The sequence below is a fragment of the Patagioenas fasciata genome, chromosome 2 (genome assembly GCF_037038585.1).
Source record: "Patagioenas fasciata isolate bPatFas1 chromosome 2, bPatFas1.hap1, whole genome shotgun sequence".
In the NCBI taxonomy this organism is placed as follows: Eukaryota; Metazoa; Chordata; class Aves; order Columbiformes; family Columbidae; genus Patagioenas; species Patagioenas fasciata.
In genome coordinates this window covers 59,709,790-59,727,291 of record NC_092521.1, presented here as the reverse complement: position 1 = coordinate 59,727,291, position 17,502 = coordinate 59,709,790, and the positions used below count along the sequence as shown (strand labels likewise).

The 17,502-nt window shown below is 38.0% G+C and overlaps 1 protein-coding gene across 3 annotated transcripts in view; it reads left to right on the top strand.

Annotated features, from left to right (window-relative positions):
* Nucleotides 1-5,404: 5,404 nt before the first annotated feature.
* The window catches only part of TMX3 (thioredoxin related transmembrane protein 3), a 30,263-nt gene continuing 18,165 nt past the window's right edge, over nucleotides 5,405-17,502 (top strand). For 2 of the 3 annotated variants that reach the window (XM_065831647.2, XM_071804278.1), the window contains exons 1-6: nucleotides 5,405-5,538; nucleotides 5,843-5,897; nucleotides 10,273-10,312; nucleotides 11,550-11,673; nucleotides 14,808-14,853; nucleotides 15,974-16,054. In XM_065831647.2, coding sequence (XP_065687719.1) covers nucleotides 5,493-5,538; nucleotides 5,843-5,897; nucleotides 10,273-10,312; nucleotides 11,550-11,673; nucleotides 14,808-14,853; nucleotides 15,974-16,054 — 392 coding nt within the window. In that variant the 5' untranslated portion in view covers nucleotides 5,405-5,492. Of the gene's footprint in view, nucleotides 5,539-5,742; nucleotides 5,762-5,842; nucleotides 5,898-10,272; nucleotides 10,313-11,549; nucleotides 11,674-14,807; nucleotides 14,854-15,973; nucleotides 16,055-17,502 lie in introns of those variants that run through there. The other variant, XM_071804277.1, reaches the window with a different exon arrangement.

Genomic DNA, 17,502 nt, shown 5'->3' with positions numbered 1-17,502 from the left:
TTATCAAAACATTGTTTATCAGCAAGGAACCATTGAATTAGTAACTCTATTATGTCAAATACTGACAGAAGGAAAAGCCTTGAAATGGAAAAGATAACTCTACTTACTAGTGCTAAGAAACTTTTTTTTTTTAACTGGTAAAACCTAACGGGAAAGTGTATTCTAGTTTAACTTTACATCTTGTGTGAGTGTGTGGGATATTGTCAGTGTCAATAACTGAAGCTTGCTCTTAGATCCTGGATTCTGCAGAGTTCCATCAAGCTAAAGAATAAATTCTTGCCAAACAAGTATGTGGAAACTCCAAAAGCATTATTTCTTTGGGTGCAACTGTCTTTCTCTGCTAAACAAGACTTGCAAATACAGGCATTCAGTTTTCCAGACCATCGGAAAGTCATCAAGATGTACAAGTAATCTTTTAGTTCCTCTGAATCGTGTCCTTAAGAATTCACTAATACCTTTGCTCATGTGTCACTTCAACTTTTTGCCTGTCTCCTGACTCAAACTACAAGGTTCCTATCTGCCAGGCAGCATCTGCTGCACATCAAGAATACTTCTAAATGTATCTGACCATGCTATTACTAATATGCTTTGACTCAAAAGACATCACCAGCCATGTTAACTAACAATAATTTAAAATATATTTTCTTTTGTTTTCTTGTTCTTTCCTCCTGTATGCTGAATAGTTTTGCTAGGAAATGACATGGCTAAGTTGGGAAAAAAATACTGTTGAACAACTCCTTGCTTTTCCCCTGGATCTCCCAAAAATACCACAAATCTGCTCTCATTCCTATAGTCAGAGTGATGGGCAACTTCTCTGGCAGCCAGCAGAAGAGTAGATATTAAAGCATAATACATCTAAATACAAACCTTGCATAGGACAGCTCCACAGAGTTTCATGCATTTCTTTTGCATGAATTAGTCTCTTGGAATTTCAAACTATATCAAATCAGTGTTGCAACATACAGAAAAATCACTGTACTAAGCATAACAAAAATTCAGATGTGAAAATTACTCTTCAGCTGACATGCAATTGAAAGTTTTCCAAAACATCACTTTAACCTGTCTGTAAACTTTTCTTAGGACAAAAAAAGACTCAGTTAACTAGCCCTTAAAGACTGTCAAACGACATCATAGGCATAGGTCTGATAACTGCAAAATAAAAAAAAAGGGAGAAACAAAAAAAAAAAAACACAAAAAAACCCCACAAAACAAAACCAAATAAAAACCAAACCAAATAAAAACAACCTACAAAGATAATTTCCACTAAAAATACCCATAATGACAATTTTGTTTCACCAAGGTAAAACCACATTCAAAATTTGGATAAGAATGTTCCTATGTTACTTGTATTCCTTGATGTGAATAGTGTTCATTTTAGCTGCAAAAACTCAGTTTGACTCCCACCCACCCTGACTAAAATATAGATACCTAGCATTTAAAACTTACTTAGCAGTACTTTCCCATGGGGAAAGAGTAGATAGGGATGGTTTTGCCTAAAAGCCAAACCTAGTTGTTTGTTAAGAAGGCCCTGGCTGGATGACAGTGCCTGACTGCCTGCCTGCAGCTGCTTATAGCCATGCCTAGCTGTATTTTGAGGAGGTGATGAATAAACAGGTCCCTGCTGTGGGTGGGTGTCAGGAGCTGCTGTGGCAGGACGGCTACAGGGGTGGGAACTGGAAGAAGCTGCTGCAAGACCAGAGGCATCGTTCCAGGATCTGATTGACTCTGCCTGACAGTCTGGGTGTGGTGCGAGAAGAGATCTAATGTTAATAACCCCTGCAATTACCTATTATGCTGTGTAATTAGCTGTAATTGCCTACTATTTATAAAATGTTATATACATAGAGTATTATTAAAACTTTTCTATATAGTGCTGCTCTTGTCAGTGTTTTCAGTGTAGAACGCACTTCCTTTATGTACTAACAGGTCTATCTGGACATTAAACTGGTTCTGACGTAACTTTCTGGTCATCATGTCAATCTCTTATAAGAGACAAACCTGACACAAACACACAAACTGAATGCTGAAAACATGAAAACTGAATACAGATTACTTTGACATCAAATTTTGGAAGGAATATATTTTTACTCAGCCTATAATATGCCCAAATCCCTCCTCCATATATTTCTGACAGGGAAGACGTAAGAAAAATACCCGTGATCAACCATGGGAATCAATATTCAGTACATACTGGATAATATGTAAATGTTCTCAATTTAATTTTCAAATTATATAGCACCATAATATAGGATGTTCTAAATATTATAAGTTATAAAGCAAACTTTAAAGTAAATCCAGACAAAAAAAGGAAAATTATATTTTTATAAATACACTCAAAGACCACCAGGTGTCTCTGTAATAAAAGGAATCTAAAAATGTAATGCTAACAAAAAAACAACAACAAAAAAAAACACACCAACAAAAAAAAAAATCTCCAATACCGTCCCCCCCCCCAAACCACATAAAAATAACAACAAAAAAACCCCTAAGGATCGGTTCAATCTAGTCTAAAAACCTAAAGTTATACAGAAAGGTGAAATGTTAATACAGGATGAGCAAAATTCTACTCCCAGTGTCAACAGTATTAATGCCATCACAATTATGTTTTTTATTCATATTCTACTTTATGTTGTGCCTTGCAAAAACTGCAAGCATTCTCATGCAAAGCATACATAAAAATCCTCAAAGTGTACCGGAACATGTGCAATTATCTCTTCTTCTAATTAAACATGACATTATTCAATTGCAAGTTTACCACTACTTCGAATTTAACTTTGATTAATGACAACTGTATTAGTGGTTTAATTCATTTTATGAAACAGATTTAGGCTATTTCTAAAGGGCAGTAGTGACACAGGTACAGCGGTACAAACCCACTATCATAGATGCAGTCACTATGGGAAGATACTATGTATCTGTACAGCTTATTCCTGTAATGGAAAAGAATGAACGCTAATACAAACTATTTACAGCAGCATAACTTTGCATATTGTCTATTACGAAATTCAGTATTGAATGGTACAGTTACTGATATTCTTGTTTATAATAGTGCCTACATTACACATGAAGACAAACACTTCTGCAGCTGGCATGTAGTTCTAAGAGTTCATAGATGTGTTTTGTAAAAATGTAACAACACAAGAAGCATTTGTTCACAAATGTGCTGATATCACATTCAAATTCCCTTTACTTTGTTGTTACAGTCTACCTGGTTTATGTGAAAAGTTACTTGAGTAGTATTTAGATTTTTGTTTTGCTTAACACATCTTTGACAGCAGTTCTTAACTGTGAGCACTGTAATCTTAACTGTTTGATAAAAAAGTCATTATCAAGGAGATGAATATTCTTAAAGAACAAAACTTCCATACCTTATTAAATGATAAGAAACACACTTTTCTATATTTTCAAAAACAAGTATTTTTTAATTTTGAAACTACTAAGTTCATTCTGGGACTACTTCTATTAAAATTAAAATATACATTTTTCCAAGCATTCTCAGATTTCACATAAGAGCAAGGAAAACATGAATAGCTGGAAACCATTTTGTATAAAATCTTTGTGTATATGTTCAGAACCATCATTTTTTTCATACCTTCTGCTCAGTTCATTTACCAGTCATCCCTTTTCTTCTCTAATTGTCCTTCTTACACTAAACTCCAGTGACTTTAGTAAGGTATTAATCCTGTATTTTTTTTTCAAATGAAATGTTCACAGTATAAACCAAACTCAAAACCCGTTTGAGATTTCTCTGGACCACATCTATCATTATTTATTTCCTTTGTGTGTGACATTATTTTACCACAATACTTTGTTACTCGGTTTCAGTGCAAGACTTATATATGCATATCACAAATGGCTTTATTCAAATCTACACAAAATAATGTAAAATGTTCCTTGAACTTTAAAAGTTACTTAAAGCCAACCCTAAAATAAGTCGGAGAACAGGATTATACTAGTTTAACAGTTACTACGCTATTCCCATTTTCCACTGTATGGATTTTCCACTAAGGGATTGATGAGGTAAATTGTTTTCATTATCTCAGTCTAGACAGCAGCTAGATTAGGATCAAAACAGATGCCAACTCTCATTTGGTCAGGCATACAGACACCACTTAGCTAACTGTGGTATACAGAAAGTGAAATGTTGTGGAACAGAAATTATATGTATTCAGTGAACAATTTTCATAGTTTACCCAATACTTATTAGTTTCCCTATTGATGGGGGCAGGAGAAGAGGAAGAAAAAAAAAAAAGTGAAATAGTCTTATCAAGATGTGTAATGCTACATAATCTTTCAGTGAAACGCAAGAAAGAAAAAGATGCATCTCCCATAGGACAGTTATATACTTTTGAATTCTTGACCTATTCCTCAACCAATAAACCTATGCTATAGTATTTGGCTTTTCCAAAGGGCTGGACAACTCTGCAGATTACTTGATGAATTAAACATATTCAGAAAGCATTAAGCGAAGGGGAGGTCCTCTCCAGGGCAGGTATGGTCTAGTGATGAAGGTAATGAGTAGCCAGTTCATTTTCAGATAGGAGACTGGCAGACAGTACCCAGGCACCCTCGCAGTCAAAAAGTGTTTTCAACACCCTCACAGTGCTTCCCGGTATTCAGGGAGAACCTCCTGTGTTTCAGGTTGTGCCCACTGCTTCTGGTCCTGTCACTGGGCCGCACTGGAAAGAGCGTGGCTATGTCCTTCTTGCACCCTCCCTTCAGGTACTTAAAGACATTGTTAAAATCCCCCTGAGCCTTCTCTTCTCCAGGCTGAATAGTCTCAACCTGCTTTAAATGAAGAGGTGTTTCAGCTGGATTAATTGCTCTTCCAGGACCTGCAGAGCTGTACTGGAAAAGACAAGCTAGTTGAAGATAGGGAAGACTAGAACAGGTTTGAAGGCATGAGGAGACCTAAAGATAATGACACGGTCATCAAGAAGCAGGTAGCAAGCCCGTGTTTTTCACAGACATGCTGCAAGAGGTTTACTGACACAGCAGCAAGTGGCACGGGATGGACCCTGCCCATCAAAGACAGCTGGCAACACGACAGGCAGAACACGGTTTTCTGCTGAAACTCGCTTTCCAAGGAATCAGATCATTAATTTTGCTTAACGAATCTTGTGAGCCTCAACTCTGCAAACCCCTGGGGAGATGACAACGTCCACCCACGCCGCGACCCGGCTCCGCGCCAGGGTGTCACGATCACTCCCCCCACTCTCCAACAGCGCCTTTTGGAGGCGCGGAAGACCCGGGAGTCGGCGGGGCAGATGTCGCCCGCGGGCCGGGCCGTCGCTGCCGTCAGTGCCCTCCGGCGAGACCGCCACCTCACGCAGACCCCACGTCAGCTCGCGCGAAACGGTCAGCAACACCCACCGCACCCGGACCCCGCCCCGCGCAGCCCGCCCCGCTCTCTGCGCCTGCGCAGTGAGCAGGAAAGGTCGCCGCCGCCGCACGCTGCTTCCCCTTCCGGCCGCGCCGGAGCTCCTGTCAACATGGCAGCGGTGGGCGGGCGGCAGCAGTGGCTGGTTTGGGCGGCAGGTAGAACCCGAGCAGCTGCTCCGGGCTGGTGGCTCTGGTCTGGCGGCAGGAGGAGGAGGAGGGGGGAGGGGCAAAGGGAAGGGGGGGGAAAGCGGTGGACTCCAGAGACGGGGGAAGGGCCGAGGGGAGCGGCGAGCAGCACTGCGGCGGCGGACAGCGCGGAGGGCTGGGGCTGTGGGAAAGCACTGAAGGCGTGAGGGGAAAGGAGAGAGTGAGCGCAGGGGTGAGCCTGTCAGCTGGCGTGGGTGGGCACCCCCAGTTTGGTTCGGAGATCACTCACGGTACGCTTTTCTTTTCCTCGCAGTGGTTGCACATGTGGTGGCATCAGGTGCGGGGTTTGTGGAGGATCTAGATGAGTCGTAAGTACTGGGGTGCCTTGTTTGATTATTTAGATGTTTGCCTTTTTGCGGAGGGGGCGGGGGGTGACCTCAGACTGACAGCTGTGTGTGGAGTGTGGTTGTCAAGAAAGCTACACTGAAAAAGTTTGTACTTAGCAGGAATAGCAGAAAGATTGTGGCCTGTATTCACTAGATGCAATTCATGAAGCTGAAGATCACCTTTGTTTCGCAATGATATTTAAAGCTGTTAGCATGAGTGCTGTTACCAAAAATGTTCTCAGGTTGCCTTGCTCATTCCTTCTTTTTGGTAGAGTAGATGTATTGGTGGATTGATGCCTGCCCTAAGTAAAAGCTGGTTGTGTTTAACCGCATTCTTCATTAGAGTTTGCTGCGTAGCTGCTGTAGGGAATTGAGAGAATGAGTAAAAGTGCATTCATGCGTGGCCAGAAACAGTAGAGAAAGGAAGGCCTGCAGGACTAGTTTATGGCTCCCAGTTATATTCCAGTGTGAAAATGTGCTTTCACAACAGATTTAGCCCTAAGCCCGTGGAGGTGTTGAAATGGGTATTCCTGCCCTTAACTTGGTTGCGTACTGTCGTTCTTGTACTGCTTTGCTTTAGCAGTTTGATGGCTGTTTTGCTGTTCCCAATAAAAACTAGCTTTCCAAAAATCAAAGTAACTTCTTTTTTTGGTCAGATAACCAGATTAATCTAAAGCGCTACAAAGCAGCATGATTATTAGAATTGAAATATAAGGTTTAGAAAATAATAGCTGGTAGAATAGGAGAAGGTGGCATTAAATGGCTGTTTATTGTAAATTTAAGCCAGTCAAAGGTGATGTTTTTGTGAGGGTTCATCCATGATAAATTGCATCATAGAGCTAAACGGTCAGAAAACCGTTCACCTTTTTACTGTATTTCTTATTCAGCTAGAGCAGATAATCATAGGATCAAATAAGGTTCAGTGAAATTATAGCGGAGAGAATGGGAACATATAGAAGGGGTACAGGAGAGAAAGAGACATTAGCATTTTTGACTGGTGTTTAAAGTCTTGTTAAAAAGCAACTGAAGCACAGGAACAGCCTGGACTTGATTTTCAAAGCTTGTTTTTGAAACATGCCTTATATTTTCGAGAACTTAAGATAAAGAGATAGATGCTATTTTATTCACTCAATCTGTGCCCCTGCATCGTGTTTCCATACCATGTTTCCACAGGTGTAAATTTAAATGTAGTTGCTGTTTTGGAATGAAGAAGTGTAATTCTGTAGTCACATAACTTTTTTTGAAGTAGTTGATAAAAGAAAATCGTACTCTAGAACACTTGGATTTTTTAACTACAAAACTATACAGATGCCTGTATTTGCAATTGGGAATAGGAATCAAATGATGAGTTGTTCAGGACAGGTTTGTTATTTGTGTTTCTTTTTTTTTTTTCTTTTTTACTTTTTAACTTATTGACAAATGGTGTGAAAGGTCAGGAATACAATTACTTTTGAAAAAACAGTGGGAGCAGTGACTAGTTAAAGTTTCGCATTTTTCATTTTATATGTAAGTAAACATTATGGAGCTTTTGCTGTCACTGAAAACTTTGAGTTTTGTTTGAATTTTGGTAGTAGCAAGCAGTGCCTTCTAGCACGAGGTGCAGGTGCCTTTCCCAAGCTTGCAGGATGTAGGAAGACAAGTAGCAGCGAAGAACTAACAGAGGTGCAAATTACGCAGCATGACCCAACTGGTCTGTGGATGGGATACAAAATAAGAGCTATGGTTCCTGTTGGCTTATGCTGATCTAAGTGCTGCCTGCCTCACATCAGTGCTCATTCTGCCATATTTGCTGAGTTGTTTACAATGTGATAATGAAGCAGATAAGTAACCTGAGTAAAAAAGCAAATATTTTTCTGTCTGTGAGGATGCATTGGTGACTCAACCCAGGATCATAAATGGTGCAAGAGAGGTGAGACACAGACGAATAGAAGCTGAGTTGGTTTAAGGCCCTCGGAATTGTGGCCTTGTTCTTCAGTTTTGCTTTATGCTGGTGTCTTTTAACCATTAATGATTAAATAGTGTGCGTAGAGGTTGAGGCAGCATTTGGTCCTCTAGTACCAAATGTTGTAAAGTTGTATGTAATTGAGACAAATAATTTTGATTCAAGGGTGCACAATGCTTGTGTCATGTTTCTACCAGTATGATTGTGCTTGTGTCAGCTGACAGAAGGAGTATTGCATAGGACAGTTAATAAGAGAAACTGAAGTTTTACACTTGGAAATGTATTTGCAGGGCCTAGAAACAGCACCTTCAGAAAATGCTGAAAAACTCATTTATACAGAGTATTATGTTTTTCTTCAGCAGTATGTTGAACTTCCTTAATATTGTCAAATAATTTAATCATTGACGTTACCAAAACTAGAATAAGTTTAGATAGTTGTTTTTTGTCACACTTCAGATTTTTGTTTATGTTGAAGTTGATATTTTAATTAAATAGGTGCTTGTAAATGAGTGGTACAACTTGAAATTTATTATTGTAAAAACTACAGTATTTTTTATAATATATTAGACCAAAGTTATTAAATTCCACTAGAATGCTCTGCTTCCAGAGGTTTCCTTTCTTTCCTGCTTTTCCTTGCTGTCTACTGGATTTATAAGATTTCAGTTTACCTTTCTCAGTTCTTTAATGGTCTTTGTAATCTCCTGTAATGGTTATACTGTGGCAGGAGGAGGAGAACATTTCATTTTAAATTCCTCTTTAACAAACCAAAGGTGATATTCTAAATTGAAGCACAGTCCAGGATTTGATGATTCAGTAGCTGCTTTCTGCCTCTTGCATCATATCCAATTATTTGACCTCGTAATTGGAAGTTACCTGGAGCTTCATTAGAATCCTCAAGAGATGCTAGATGCTAACTGGTTCTTTCATTAGCTCCGTAGCACTTAAGGTGGTGAGGTGGTCAGCTAAGCAGTTTTGCGACTTAAAAATGCTGCTTTCCTGTAGCTGTTCTGTATTGGTCACTGCAACCATTACAAACTTGGTGTGCCATCAAGAAAACAAAAAAGGCTCAAATTTACCAGGGAAATGCTGCAATTCTAGGTTTCAAACCCTCAGTGCTGTGATTAGATTATAGTTATGATTTCTGATATTATTTATTTTTTTTTTTTGAGCAGTAGTCCATCATCAGCTTTAATATTTCTTCAAGACCGTTATGGGCTGCTACAAATCTATTCCGCTTTAAATACCATGACAAATCTCTCTCTGCTAACTTCCTCTGAGCCAGTTATAGGAATGCTGCATATTGGCAACTGATGAGTTGGGCTATAACTTCTATTAATTGTATGTTAACTTACAGTGTAGATCTCACACTTACGAGGTAATTCCACAGATATTCAGATGCTTTCGCAGTAAGAGTGCCACAGTAAGAATTTTGTATAATGTATTTTATAGCATGTGACAGTAATCCCGGTTCTAGTCACTTTTACAAAGCCTTTTACAAAAATAAACCTTACATTAAAATTCTGCATCATTTAATTCTCAACATAGAAATATTTAAATAATCTGATAATTTCTATGATCTTGTAGTGACAGCAATTCAGTGAAACGCGTAAGCAACATTTCAAGAAGTACCAAGGAACTTTGATGTATCTTGTTGTATTTTTGTTTTAGGGGTTTTAGCATTTAATGACAGATATGCATTTAATAAAACTAGTCAGTTTATTAAGACACCATTGCTTTAGCATTAAGAGTATTCAATAGTATCTATATATCTCTGTTTTTTATCTGTAACTTGAATGTTTTTGTTCCAATAAGTTGGTTTCTTGTGTGCAACTTTGAAAACATAAGCTGACATACCTGTAGTGGAATGTTGAAGGAGGTTGAACTAAAATTGCTTTGCATATTAACTTTGAAGATAGTTTAGTTAGCTAAGCTAAGCTGAGATTAACAGTGTAAGCCAATGCACCAAGAGTGTGTATTAGTTGATCTGTAAAAAAGCAACATTTTCTAAACAGTCAACAACAGTATTTTATATAACTAGAACAGCTGCAAAATACTTCTTCCCCTTAGATTACATATCCTAATCAAACATCTTTTGTGTGCTTTAGTCTGTTTTCTGATTTCTTACTGTTTTTCTTGTTTGTTCGGGGTTTTGTGTTGTGTGTGGTTGTTTGATTTGTTTTTGTCTTCGCAAGCGGCTGTAGAGACCTAACTGGTACAACTGTGTATGTGCAAGGGCAGTCTTAATATGGAAAAATAACTCTTTCCTCCTTCCCTCCACACACAAGAAACAAAGCAGAATTCTTGTGTTTATAGATTTATACCAACTTTATTTTAGACTTTGCCTGTTTCAAACATGCACTTCACTTATTTATTTTCAGATATCTTATATATTGATTTCATTTTTTCTCCCTCTAGGTTTAAAGAAAACCGTAAAGATGATATTTGGCTTGTTGATGTAAGTATATGAGAAAAATGGGAAGACCTGCTAGTGGAAATCAAAACAATGCTACACTCTGTAGTAAAGCTGCTTGGTCATTCAGAAAATTGTTTGTACATGGTGCAGAAAAAATGATGGTAATTCTTCTGACAGCGTGGATAAGCAATCTGTCTGTATTGTTCATGATGAACCAGGAATTAGACCGAGTACTGGATGCAGACAGACTTCATCCTGTATTTTACAGTCCTTACAAAAGGAAAGCAGATTACCTAACGCAGGTAGGAGGTGATAACCTCGGTTCTGAATTTTTACAATTCCATTCTCTAGTTATACCAGTTAATTTGAGTTCAAGACATATAGCACTATAGCATTGAATATATGAGAGGCTGCTTTTATTTTTTTAGCATACTTGGAAAGATTCAGTGTGCCTTATTTCAGAGGCAATGAACTGTTAAAGAGATTGAGCTTGTTTGGGAGTGAGAGAAAATTCTTTTTAGCTCACCCAAATATGAACTGTAATTCCAAAATTGTATGATTCAGATTTGTCATTTTTTGAGTGAGGAAAACTATATATACTGATTCAGAATTGATCAGTAATGTATAGGGAAACAAAATCCAACGTTGTCAAGTTGCATTCTGATCTTGTTATACCAAAACATTGATATCTTCCCTATTTAGTTCACTGAGGTGTTGCAGCGAGACATAGGCAGAAAGATGAAATCAAGTCTCAGCTCTGCTTGACCCTGAGAAAATGGGATCAAATATACAGTTTGCATATAGAAAAGTAGTTGCTGAAGAACTGAAATCCAGACCGCAGCCTGGGGAAGTACACATATATACATCCTTTCCAATAGTAGATTGGCAAATAAATTCATATTCCTGGATAGATTGATTACGTGATCTTTTGCTTTCAAAAAAGAGGAAAATATTCCAAAAGGGAGTTGTTGTTGTTTTGTTTTTTTTTTTTTTTTAATGTTAATACACAGTCTCTTTTAAAATAAATCATAAAATGATACAGCAGTTGAATATATTATTTTCAAACTTGTGCTTTCCTATTAAAAGTAGCACCAAGTCATAAAAGCACTGTTTGTCACTCCGGCTTTGTAGTCAACTTGCAGTTTTATTAAGACTTAAAGAACACCATGACTGGAAAATAAGCCTTGCTAATGTATTTGAGGGTTAATAATAGAATCAACTTCTCTTAATTATTTCATGTCGTTAATTTATTTTTTAATCAAATGTGTTTGCTTCTCAGTTTTATGCACCTTGGTGTGGCCACTGTAAGAAACTCGAGCCTGTGTGGAATGAAGTGGGTATAGAAATGAAAAACATGGGCTCTCCAGTAAAAGTTGGGAAGATGGATGCAACTTCTTTTTCTAGTAAGTATGGTTTGGTTACAGGTAATTTTATGACAACTTCCGTTTGGAAACATTTTAAATTTTTTTCATTAGTCATTCTTTTGTGTCATAGCAAATGTATACACAGTCATTGGAGAACAATTTCCTGATCTTTTTATTTCTAGAAGTAACAGCATGCATTTTTTTATCACGTTGTTTTCTGCTTGTGTAGGGAATTCTTCCTGACAAATGGAAGGTAAAAGCTTCTCAAAGATATGCTTTTGATATACTTCTTAGAGTACTGTTATACAAGCATCTTTGTGTACGTCTCTTGACAGCATCCTGGGTTAGGTTCCTTATATTACTGTTGGACAGGTTCTTGTGTTCTTGCTGTTACTCTTTTCAGGTAATCAGTCCTTAAGATGTTACACTGAAAGCCTGCTGAAATCGCTGAAGTCATTGCATCAGTATTGACCCAATTTCTTTTCGTGTTTCTCTGTAAATGTCTTCTTGAAGAACCAATTTCAACTATTTTAACACTTGCATTTTTGATGATGACTTTATGTAGTGATCTTTTCAGAGAAAACCCAAAACTTCAGGTTCAGAGAAGTGGTTTGGGCAGGCATTAGAGGATTGTTGCATGCTTAACAGTATTTTCTTAGTTCTAGTGTGCTTGTCATTTCACTTTGATCTATGTTGAACCAGGAGGATATTTAAGAGTGAAGGGATAGGGAGTAGTGAGGCCAAAGTGAGATCTGTACATGATAAAACTCTGTTATACATGTAAAGTTTTTAGTTAATACACATTAAACACAATTATTTAGGATTGTTAAATTTGTGTAAAATATGATGCGGAATACTTTTTTTCACTGATATTCCATTTTTTTTCTCTATTTACATATAGCAGAGTTTGGTCTTTTGAAATTAAAATGATCTTATCTCAAACACCAATTTATCGTATGTAGCTTTTCCTGTAAAACCACATAAATTTGGCCTTATGTTTCATCTTAATAGTAATTATTTGCTAAAGAATAATAAGTCTGAATAATTAAGTTGTGAGATCATCTAACCAGATAACTTCAAAATTGGGGATAGATTTGGTTTATCTCTAATGTTCCAGTCATGTGTATCGCATTCTAAATCATATAAATTGTATAAAGTCTTACCCCAAAATATTTGCATCTGTGATTCAGATATGAAACTTTTGCATTTAATATGTAGAACAGAATTGGCACTTTGTTCTAGAATTCAGGTTTGCATATTTAAAAATTACTAAAAACTTCAAGGGTTCCTTTGTGCCCTGAAAATGTTTTTCATGTCAGATTTGTTACCAGTTTTGTGAAGAATAGAGTCCAAAAAATTTCATGCCTTTATTTTGAAAGTGGAAATTTGACAACATTGGGTGTGAAAAGCTCAGTCCACTCTACTTAATGTCTTCCCAATATTAAGATTCTCTGAAATCCAAGTAATTCAGTCTTGAGAATACCAGAAGGAAATGCAGCTGGACACACGTGTGTGGCTGGGGAGGACCATAAATAGTTGGCTCTGCGTAGTCTGTGCTTCTATTGAAAATGTGAAGCAGTGTGAAAAAACTGAACTTTAGGTTGCCTCTCATCAGAGAACTGAGACCACAGCTGAACATATAAAGCATCCAGTAGTGTTGCGTCTGTTAGGTGTGTGGAATGAGGATACAGCAGTTATATCAACAGAACAGTCACCTGTTGGTGCTTGATATCAGTTGAATTTTCATGGATGTTAGCCTCAGAAGTCCACTGAATGTGATAAAAGTAGAAATATGTTGCGCCTGGGTCTAGCATAGTTGCTGGTGTTTGCCTATAATACATTCTTCATATCAACCAGTGGAGGTGATGATGTAAATAACTTCCATGATGTTGAGAGGATTTTGGTAATCTCCATGGCTGGGATGTTTAAAAAATGTATTAAATAATGTCTGCTTTGCAGTTTTTACTGTGCTCGAGAGTTATGTGAGGAGGAATTAACTGCCTCCCGACAACTCTTACGATTCAGTGTTCTAATTCACATTTCAGTGCATTCTACTTCTATGTAGTACAGCTATGAGAGAAAAAAAAAAATCAGAAACAACTTGATCCTAGTATGCACATTTCCTGTATCAGTCTCATTTTACTAAGATGTCCATAGGTCAGCTTCTAGTTTTATTTGTCGTTCTGTGCAATTAGGGTTTTGATCCAGGCAAACAACCTTAGGATCACAATTTCCAAACTGTTATTCAGAGCCCTGCACATAAGTCCTCACACATCTGCTGCTCTGCCATGTAGTTGGTAGCTTCCAAATATTTATGTTAAAAGTATTGCATCTGGGTGCATTTGAAGGGTTGTTTCTCAGAAGGGAATTGCACAAGCATTGTCAGAATTTTTAGACTTATTGTTGCCTTTTTGGAAGAGTACTTAACTTTTGGAAAATGCTAAATTGGCTGGAAAGTGTAATTTAAGGTGGCAATTGTTATGCTCACAACTGGAAGGGCAGTTGGAAATTGTACTCTAATTGCTGGGAACAAGGTTTTAAACAAACGTGATGTGGAGGGGGAAGTTTGCAATTGTCTTATTTTTTACCACTTTAGTAAGCAGCTGTTAAGTAACTGATAGCTTAGAAAGTGTCTGTTTCTGGTGAAATTGATGACTGTAGACATTTACCTCTGCAGAATATGCTTTAAAAACTGACTTTTTTGTAAATACTACATTGTGATACTGCATTTTTGTTGTTACACATTACTGTAGCACAAGAAGTTTAATTGTCTTTTATATTTTTTTTAAGCAATAGTGTTTACGACTCTACATCCATGATGCGTAATTCTCACCTCTGGTATTTCCAGCCAATTGTGTGTGCATATTAAATGCATTTTACCCTTCGTTGAAAACTGACCAAGCATGTCTGTTTATGTCTAATCCCATTTGACTTGTGTCAAATGAATTGAGAGCCTATGCTGGGACTTTATAATACCCCAGAAAGAGGTCAGAAAGTGGGACCTATGTAAACTCCTGTGTAGCTTCATAAGAGCAACTTGTTTAAAGCAAGTACAATAAGTGGTAGTTTTTTTTATTTATTTGGTGCAATCCGAATAGTAAACTATGTTTAAAGATTAAGGTAGGAGAGTGAAAAAGTCTTGGTTCACTTTGGCATTAACACATTTCTTTCAGGCATTGCATCTGAATTTGGAGTGCGAGGCTATCCAACAATTAAACTGTAAGTTGATGCTTCCCATTGAATTTCTAACAGTTACCTGACCTACCGCTGATTTCATTACAGTAAAAAAAAATTAGTGCTCTCCACTTAAAAATCCTGAACAAAAAAACAAACCACAAAAAATTAAACAGAAGTACTCCACCGTCTGATTTTGACATTATATTTTATTTCTACTGAACTGTTTTGCATTGAAATTCAGTAATATCAAGGTTCTTGTTTAGAAATGAAACTCTTAAAGACAGGTTAGCCAGTTTGGAATTCATTTAACTGCTGTTTTCTGTGCAACTTTGTAAAAGTGTGCATATATAAATACATACTTCACATATATTTACGTATTGCATTATTATTACTAAAATGAATTTCATGCACCAATTGACTGGGCAGTTTAAGTGGGATTCAGTCAGTAGTTGTGTGCCTGAGGCTTCTTGTTAACTTTTCTGCTGATTGCATTTTCTGCTGATTGCATTTTCTTACTTTTAATTCCATTCTGTTCACTGCACCTGAAAATCTTATGTAAATGACAGTGCTGATTCCTATATAGGGTGAAGTGGGAGAGCATTTATTTGGCTAGAGAAGTATATGTAGATGATTTTTTTCATTGAATTAAAAAAAAAAAAGCAACAACACAACAGTGGAGGACAACATATCTAGAAAAATGCCAGTCCATAATAGTATACATAGTAGACGTAGTAATTTTGAGTGTTTTTTACTATGAAGGTATGGAGTTTGTTAGCAGGTTATTGTTTAAGCAAATAGTATTCGTAATATATAATAAATCTTGTCAAGTCAGTTTTCTCATAAAGGCAGCAGAGATGTTTAGTGTATTAATCTTTAGGAGTGAAAAATTTTATTGGCGTGTAGAGGCATAGAAAATTTGGTCTATGATTGTTTTTTATATGTGAGTTTCCTAAACCTATATGAATTCAAAGAAACCTGTTAAAAATAGTAAAGCTTACTTGAATATTCTTATAATCCCTAAGTAGTATAAATGCTGAATATGTAGGGTTTTTTGCATTCTGATAAGGTGCTAAAAGGTGACTGTAATAAACATGTGAAGACTGAGATATAGTTGAGTTGATTTAAGTTCTGTTCTTTTTTTTCCTCTTTCCTGTTTATCTAGCTTAAAGGGTGACTTGGCATACAACTATAGAGGACCTAGAACTAAAGATGACATAATTGAATTTGCTAATAGAGTAGCAGGGTAAGTATACTCTTCTGTGAGAATCGTTCTAGTGACTTAAAACTTCTGTAGCATCCTGACAGCTAAATTGAGGAGGTGTGGTCTGGACAATAGAGTAGTGAGGTGGGTTGCAAACTGGCTTAAAGAGAGAAGCCAGAGAGTGGTGGTCAATGGTGCGGAGTCCAGTTGGAGGGCAGTATCTAGTGGAGTGCCTCAGGGGTCAGTACTGGGGCAAATATTATTCAATATATTCATTAACGATTTGGACGAGGGAATTGAGTGTACTGTCAGCAAGTTTGCTGATGACATTAAGCTGGGAGGAGTGGCTGACATGCCAGAAGGCTCTGCTGCCATCCAGCGGTACCTGGACAGGCTGGAGAGTTGGGTGGGGAATAACCTGATGAAATTTAACAAGGGAAAGTGTAGAGTCCTACATCTGGGCAGGAACAACCCCAGGTTCCAGTATAGGTTGGGAAATTACATATTAGAGAGCAGTGTAGGGGAAAGGGACCTGGGGGTCCTGGTGGACAACAGGATGACCATGAGCCAGCACTGTTCCCTTGTGGCCAGGAAGGCCAATGGCATCCTCGGGTGTATTACAAGGGGGGTGGTCAGTAGATCGAGAGAGGTCCTCCTTCCCCTCTACTCTGCCCTGGTGAGACCCCATCTGGAATATTGTGTCCAGTTCTGGGCCCCTCAGTTCCAGAAGGACAGGGAACTGCTGGAGAGGGTCCAGCGTAGGGCAACAAAGATGATTAAGGGAGTGGAGAAAGGCTGAGAGAGCTGGGTCTCTTTAGTTTGGAGAAGAGGAGACTGAGGGGTGACCTTATTAATGTTTATAAATATAAAAAGGGTGAGTGCCATGAGAATGGAGCCAGGCTTTTCTCAGTGGCAAACAATGATAGGACAAGGAGTAATGAGATCATGCTGGAACACAAGAGGTTCCACTTAAATTTCAGAAAAAACTTCTTCTCAGTGAGGGTGACAGAGCACTGGAACAGGCTGCCCAGGGAGGTTGTGGAGTCTCCTACTCTGGAGACATTCAAAGCCCGCCTGGACACATTCCTGTGCGACCTCACCTAGGCGTTCCTGCTCCAGCAGGGGGATTGGACTAGATGATCTTTTGAGGTCCCTTCCAATCCCAAACATACTGTGATACTGTGATTTTGAGGTGGGCTAAAAATTAAATCTGTTTTAAAAAGAGCAAGACATTGACATGAAGTTAATAACTGTATGTACTATACATGTGGTTGCATGTGAAACTGGAGGTGAGTAGATAATGGACAATGGTTTTAAACCAAAAGAGTAGAATCACGTTGGATATAAGTAAGAGATTTTTTGCTAGTAAGGGTGGTGAGACACTGGAATAGGTTGCCCACAGAAGTTGTGGATGCACCGTTCCTGGAAATGTCCAAGGCCAAGTTGGATGGGGCTTTGAGTAACCGGATCTAGTGTCATGGAGGGTTGGA